General features: G+C 37.0%; 1 protein-coding gene across 1 annotated transcript in view; it reads left to right on the forward strand.

Moving 5' to 3' along the window:
• KIAA1109 (KIAA1109 ortholog) overlaps nucleotides 1-7,698 on the forward strand; it is a 311,628-nt gene that overhangs the window by 151,569 nt on the left and 152,361 nt on the right. The window contains exons 35-37 of the mRNA XM_042781736.1: nucleotides 1,037-1,188; nucleotides 1,849-1,999; nucleotides 2,172-2,324. Coding sequence (XP_042637670.1) covers nucleotides 1,037-1,188; nucleotides 1,849-1,999; nucleotides 2,172-2,324 — 456 coding nt within the window. The remainder of the gene's footprint in view (nucleotides 1-1,036; nucleotides 1,189-1,848; nucleotides 2,000-2,171; nucleotides 2,325-7,698) is intronic.

The following is a 7,698-nucleotide window of genomic DNA, read 5'->3' on the forward strand; positions in this document are numbered from 1 at the left end:
AGACCAAAGAAGAGTTGATGCTTTTGAGTTATGTTGGTGAAGAATGCTGCAAAACGGACTAACAGATCTGTCCTGGAAGAAGTACAGCCAGAATGCTCTTTGGAAGCAAGAATGGCCAGGCCTCATCCACCTGTTTTGGTCATGTTGTCAGAAGGGATCATTCTCTGTGAAAGGATATCATACTTGGTAGGGTGGAGGATCAACGAAGAAGGGGAAGGCCCTCAATGAGATGGATAGATATGGTGGCTGCAGCAATGGGCTCATGTATAGTAGGATTTGTGAGACTGGAACAGGACCGGGCAGTGTTTCGTTCTTTTGTTAGAGTCACTATGAGTCAGAGATGACTCGATGGCACATAACAACAACAAAGTAGGTATAATAGGCAGAAGACATTTGATTAATATTTTGTTTCTGACCTTCCTGCATTCTGAAAACTGGTGACTGCACATTTGAAAAATATTATCCTTTCTCACTACAGATTTTGATCAATAACTTATAACTAAGATTTTTTTTATTATTATTGAGCATTCTTCACTTGAAAATGCATCATAGAAATAATTTTTATGATGCTTTATTTGGAAATATTCTGTTAAATGGAATAGAAAATAGATTGCAGTAGAAGATAAAAATCTTAATTCTATCACCCCTTCTCCTATTTTATATAGCCTCTGACAAGTCATAAAACTTCTTTCTTTCACTTAATCTAGAATAAAATAATATTTAACATCCATAAATAAATTTTGTTCAATTAAGCAATCAGTTGAAACCCCTTTAGTTATAAGATTTCTGATTTATAGTGGAGCAGTTTTTCAGACTATGCCATTTGAAGCTTTAAAGATCCACAGATATTTCTTACAATCAGGAGAGATTTTGCCTGAGCAAGGTTCACATTATCTATCTTCTGTAAAGGTATTTGTTATCTGTAGAACTTCATTTCATGGAAAGGTTTTTTTCTGCTTAAAATGCCGTGTTAGTGGTTTTAAGGTTGATTTTATGTGTTGATTGTTAATAAGTTTTTGCATTCTATTTTATATAGGATGAGGGAGTCGAATCTGATGACTTGAAAAAAGATCTACCTCTGATGCCTCCACCTCCAGATTCATGCAGCATGAAGTTGACCATCAAAGAAATTTGGTTTAGTTTTGCAGCTCCCACCAATGTGAGATCTCCTGCACATGCATTTTCTAGGTAAGAAGTTTTTACAAATATAATACTGTCTCTTTATGTTTTTCCTTTATTTTGTATAGCCTACAGTTCTGTTTTACATCATTTTTAAAATTATTTTACTAACATATCTATTATTAGTGTAAAGATACCTGGTGACTCTGTGGCTAAATGCTTGGCTACTAATCAAAAGGTCTGTGGTTTAAACCTACCAGCAGCTGTGCAAGAAAAAAAAAAGACCTGGAGATCTGCTCCCATGATGATTACAGTCTAAGAAACCCTATGGGGCAAGTCTACCCTATCATGTAGGGAGGGTTGCTATGAGTCAGGATTGACTCAAATGCACAAACAATAATAAAAGTATTAGGTTTGCCACCTTTTTTTTTTTTTATCCATGTTCCTGCTTCATACTTTATAAACATTATTCTCAGTTTGCTTTCCCTTTTTTATTCATAGTGCAAATTTTATTTTTATATCAACCTACCTTGTACTTTTCACTTGTTATGGCTTTTATATATTTCTTTCTTCTCTTTTGTCTATCTTTCATTTCTTAATTATATTTTCATAATTTATCAGGTGATCAAAGGAAAAGAGAGTTATTTTTCCCAAATGAAATAGCCACCAAGTTCAAGTTCAAATCTTAAAATTTATTTCACATTTTTTTTTCTAATTTTACTTTAAAAGGCAGCTGAACCTTTTAAGCACTGCAACCCCTGCTGTTGGTGCATGGCTTGTTCCTATTGATCAACTCAAGTCATCCTTAAACAAGTTAGAAACTGAGGGAACTTTGAGAATATGTGCTGTTATGGGATGCATAATGACAGAAGCATTAGAGGTATGCCTTTCAACAATATAAGATATTATGCAGTTTATTTTTGAAATTGATTACTTATTATTACTGATTGTTGGAAAATACCAGACTGTAACTTTTTAATTTTGGAGATATTTGATTTGTAGGATTTTGATACATATATCATTCTAAATTTATTATTTTTGCTTTGTTTTAGAATAAAAGTGTACATTTTCCCCTAAGAAGTAAATACAACAGACTTACAAAACTTGCCCGCTTTCTCCAAGAAAATCCTTCATGTTTACTATGCAATATACTTCATCACTACCTGCACCAGGCAAATTACTCCATCATTGATGATGCTACAATGGTGAGTTACTGAAACCTTATTTAGCTTTTTTAAATAAAGCTCACTCCTCAGGAGTGAGCCCCGATACAGTGGCTCAGGCACTTGGCTGTTAAAAAAAGGTCAGCAGTTCAAACCCACCTACTGCAACATGGGAGAAAGATGAGACAGTCTGCTTCTATAAAGCTTTGTAGCCTTGGAAACCCTGTGGGATAGTTCCACTCTGTCCTATAGAGTTGCTGTGAGTCAGAATCAACTCAATGGCAGTGGGTTTGGTTTCGGGTTTTCTGTTCAGGACCCACTGACCCATAGGGAAAATAAAACATTAAGGACCACATGGAGTAAAATTGAGAGTCGTGGACAAGTATTGAAATAAATTTTGGAGACATAAAATCACATTCTTCTCTGATTTTTAAATGTTGCCAGTTTGAGAAAGAAATGACCTCAGCTATGTTAAAACATCATTCAAGGAAAAGACAGTACATTAACAGTGGTTATCTTCATGTCCAATTACAGGAAAATTTTTTTATTCTATCCTTATACTCTTGTGCATTTTCTAAAATTTATCCAGTAAACATACACTATTAGAATAAAGCCTACTTTTTAATGAAAAAGATACTTTGTTTCATTTTCTAAAGAATCTTTTTGTGTAAATCGCAGTTCCCTATTCTTTAAACTAAGAGTTGAAACGATCACAAAAGCAAAAAGTTAAGTGCAAAGTTGTGAAAAATCAGAATTTACAAATTTGTTTTTGCCACTTTGTGTAGTACTTAGGTCATTTGACTGCTAACCAGAAGGCTGGTGGTTCAAACCCACCAGCCACTCCTCAGAGGGAAGGTTGGGCAATCTACTTCCATAGTGATACCGCCTTGGAAACCCAAGAAGGGGTCGCTGTGAGTTGGATCCAGCTCGATAGCAGTGCATTGCGTTATAATGGTATTTACATTAATTACCATTTATATCTAATTTCCAATCTTCAAATGCTTCAATTAGTAAATTATCTCCCTTATTTTTACATATGGGAACTGAGAATAATTAGTTAGAAAAATTTTTTTTTAATGAATTGTATGGAAGGGACAGGTCCTAACTTGTATGGTACAAAAGTGAATTAAGTGAACTTTGATCATATATTTACAGTAGTAAGGCAAATTAAGTCTTGCTTTTGATTAAATTAAAGACCTACAGCACAATACCTTAGCAATGATAGATTAAGGACCATCATCTGTTATGTAATCTGTATTTTCCATCTTTTTGGTAATCTCAAGTTGTACTTTAATAAAAGTAAAGAAAAAAATCTGATAAAACAGACTAATTTTTGGTCATTTATTTCTGAGTCAAGAGGCAAAGCGTTAGTTCATAGTTGATGTCACAGAAATATATCTTTACCTTTAAAGTAATGTGTTCTTTATTGTCCATTTAGCAGTGATACATTAAAGAAATCAAAGTCATTGAATTTAATCTCATTAAAACCGTTTAGTTTAAATATGTGGCTACCAAGGGCATCAGAAACTAAGACCAGCCAGTTTGCAAATGCATACTACCACTCAGTCATCTCATAAATTTTATTAAGCACTTGTTTAGTGGTACATACTTTTTGCTAGACATTTAGGCATCTCATAGACTCAACAGGCTAGTCAATCATGATAATTGTGTTGTTGTTGTTGTTTGCTGTCGAGTCGGCCCATGATAAATGTAAGCCTACTAAATTTTTTTAAAATTTAATGTAGAAGAAAAGCATATATGATTCACTCAGAATAACTTAGGGAAAATATAATATAGGATCTGAGATAAGCCTTAAAAAGTGGGTTAATGTTAGTAGGTAAATGTTGAGAAGAAATGATGAAAGGGGATGTTCAAGTGCATGATAGGTAAAGGAAATAATAACCATATAAAGGCATAGAGGTGTGATAGAGAATGCTACATTTGGAGAACTGTGTCTGGTTTATAATTAGTGAAGATTAAGGTTTGATGTGGATGAATGATGGGAGATAATGTTCAAAAGAGGCAAAATTCATAGATCATATAAGAATAGAAAATGATACCTTAAATTATAATTGTTAAAGTATTATTTTCAATTTTTAAATTAAAAAAAAAAAGAAAAAGCAGGAATTAATCTAGTTTACTACAAATACAAAGTTCCATCTTTTGGCATTTCAGAGCTAAGATTGAATTTTAACCTGTGAATAATGGGAAGCCATGACTGTTTTAAACAGAAGAGTAGCATGATTGCTTTTGCATTGTAGAAAACTTCCACTAGTGACATTCTAGAGTCTGGAATGGTGAGGAGGAGGAACTGTTATTGTGTGCCATCTAGTCAATTCTGACTGGTGACTCTAAACTCCAAAAACAAAACTCACTGTAGTCAAGTCGAATTTGTCTCATAGCAACCCCTCCTTGGGTTTCTGAGGCAGTATCATTAGGGAAGTAGATTGTCCAACCTTCCTTCCGAGGAGTGACTGGTGGGTTTGAACTGCCAGACTTCTGGTTAGCAGTTAAATCCCTAGGACAAAGTAAAACTGCTCCATGCTTACTGAAAGGTTGGTGGTTCATGGGAGAAAGATGTGGCAGTCTGCTCTGTAAAAATTGTAACTCTGTGGGGCAGGCAGTTCTACTCTGTTCTGCAGGATCAATATTAGTCAGAATGGATTCAGTGGCAATGGGTTAATCTTTATGGGAACAGATTTCCAAGTCTTTCATCTCATAGAGTGGCTGATGGGTTCACACTGCCAACCTTTTGGTTAGCATCTAAGCACTTAACCATTGCATGATCAGGGCTGATGCAGGGAAATCATTGTGCTAGTCTTGGCTATAAAAGGAGATGGTGATTATTTAGCTAGGGGCAATGGAAGGATTCTAGGCTTGTTTACCAGGTTTTTGGCTTGTGTTAGTAGAAGAATGGGTAACAGTGTTATTAATAAGTAAAGTAAATGTCAGAGGAGCCAGGTGAAGGGTACAAAATAACTTCATTTGAGTTTTTGTTTATTTGAGATGTGTATGGGAAGTCCAAAAGGAGAAATCTGGTTAGAAATACAGATCAATAGATAATTATAGGTTCAAATTAAAAATGTGGGAGTTGCTAACATAAAAGTGTTAGCAGGAACTGTTGACATAAATGAGATTTCTAGGGAAAGTTTGTGGAGTAAGAAGCTGGTGAAGAATATATCTATGAAGAATACTAAAATTAAAGGGAGTGGAAAGAGAGGATAAAGGTACACAGAGTGCTAAGGAGGAAAAGGAAGAGGAGAATCAAGAAAAAGTGCTCTCTTGGAAGTCAAAAGTATAAAAAGTTTCAGAATTCAAAATGGAGTCTTGTCAGTGATCAACATGCTGTTTCCCCCTAGCATCTCAGTGCTTGAAAAACTAGGTACAGCAGTTTGAATTGGGGATTCTGGTGCTCTGAACACCTCACTGAGTCAGAGTGTACCAAACTCAGAAGAGGAGAATTAGAAAGGAGAAAGGCTCGGGGGGGATAAAATAACAAGATCAGTAGATCTATCCTGTGGGGCACCAACAGGCAGATGAAAAAGGCCATCTGAGACTTCCCTGGGGGAGTGCTGACCAGCAGGCGAAAAAGGCCATCCGAGACCTCCCTGGGTTAAGGAAGAAGACACACCACACCAGCATACAAGTGACCACACCAGCAAACCAGCAATCACACCAAGGATCTACCTTCAGCACTTGATTTTATTGGTAACTTGGATTGGCTAGGTGCAAACAAGCACATCCAGTGCCGCTGAAACCCGAGCAGAGAGTCCATTGGTGCTGCACAAGGGCCGGCCTGGGGAGTTGCCCCGGAAACGGGTCACTGATCAGGCATGGGTCAGTTTAGTGACACTGAGAGGCCTGTGCTTAACTTTATTGGTGATATTGGGACCACAGATTAATAGCAGGCATTCTCCTGACTCCAGTGCCACTGAAACGAAGTGTATCTTTGGCGCCGCAGGTGGAAAGACCCACAGAGGAGCTCCCATGGTGGATCGCAGTCTGGGTTGGTTGAGCCAGTGCCTCAGGCAGGCAGGACCAGAGAAAGGAATCCCTGTGGCGGATCATGGAGCCGGGCAATTGCCTTGGGTCAGCTTTTTGGTGCCAAGGGGCCTCGGGAGTGGGTTTCTGTGTGTGCTGAGCATGGCGGAAGGCGACCCCCTAACAACTGGAGTCTTTCCTGAAATTGAGCTGCGGGCCTGTGAATAACAGTACAACGTCATCATTAGCAGCCCGCTCAAAGCCCTAGAAACTGCCTCTACCAACAAGGAACTTCCCTTCTCCCGATCTTCCACTCCCACCTTCTCTGCCAGTAACTTCACTCATCCAAAAGAAGAAACCACATTCAGCCACCATAATACCTCCTGGTTCAAACTCTAAACCCTCTTTACAACAAACAGAAACCCTTATGCACATTCCACACAGTGATTCTACCATCACGAAGAAAACTGCAGAGCAATCCAGCATATCTGAATTAATAACTAAAAAAATAAAATACACCACCTTCAGCTTTTCAAAATATTAAACCATAAAACCAAGACAAAACAAATCAATATGTAGATAACAGTTAAAGACAACCTCAAAAGGTCTAGGAAACAACAGGCAACCTCAAATCAAACAAAAAAACAGGACAAGGCATTAGAAGCAAAACCACAAACAAAGATTTCATTAAACATGGAGGAAGAGGAGGCAATAGAATTATCTGAGAAGGAATTTAGAAGATATGTTTATAGAACTTTACGAGAGCCTAAGGAAACCCCAAACAGAAGCAGGAAGAACACAGTTCCCTGGAAGAACTCGGGAAAATCATTCAAGAACAAAATAACAAGATTAATGCACAGTCAGAACATATACAAAAACAGCAGTCAGAAATCCAGAAGACAAATACCAAAATTACAGAATTACACACCCAGTAGAAGCACAAAAGAGTAGGTTAGAATTGGCTGAAGAATGCATATCTCAAGTAGAAAACAAATCCCTGGACACCAGCGAAGAAAAATCAGAACAAAGATTTAAGAGAAATGAAGAGAACCTAAGAATTATATGGGATGACATGAGAAACAAACCACATACGACTCATTGGAATTCCAGAACAAGAAGAGGTGAAAAAAAAACACCGAGAAAATTGTAGAAGACCTGCTAACAGAAAACTTCCCCCATCTCATGAAAGAAGAAAAGATATTTGTCAAAGAAGCTCATAGAACCTCACAGAAGATAGATCCCAAGAGAAAAACACTGAAGCATATTATAATCAAACTCTCCAAAACCAAAGACAAAGAAAAAATTTTGAGAGTTTCCTGGGGCAAAAGAAATATTACTTATAATAATCAAATAGGCTGAGCTCTGATTACTCAGTAGAAACCATGCTGGCAAGAAGGCAATGGGATGGCATATATAAAACACTGAAGGAAAAGAA

This window comes from Orycteropus afer, unplaced genomic scaffold (genome assembly GCF_000298275.1).
Source record: "Orycteropus afer afer isolate SDZICR_OR568_19922 unplaced genomic scaffold, OryAfe1.0 scaffold00162, whole genome shotgun sequence".
Taxonomy (NCBI): domain Eukaryota; kingdom Metazoa; phylum Chordata; class Mammalia; order Tubulidentata; family Orycteropodidae; genus Orycteropus; species Orycteropus afer.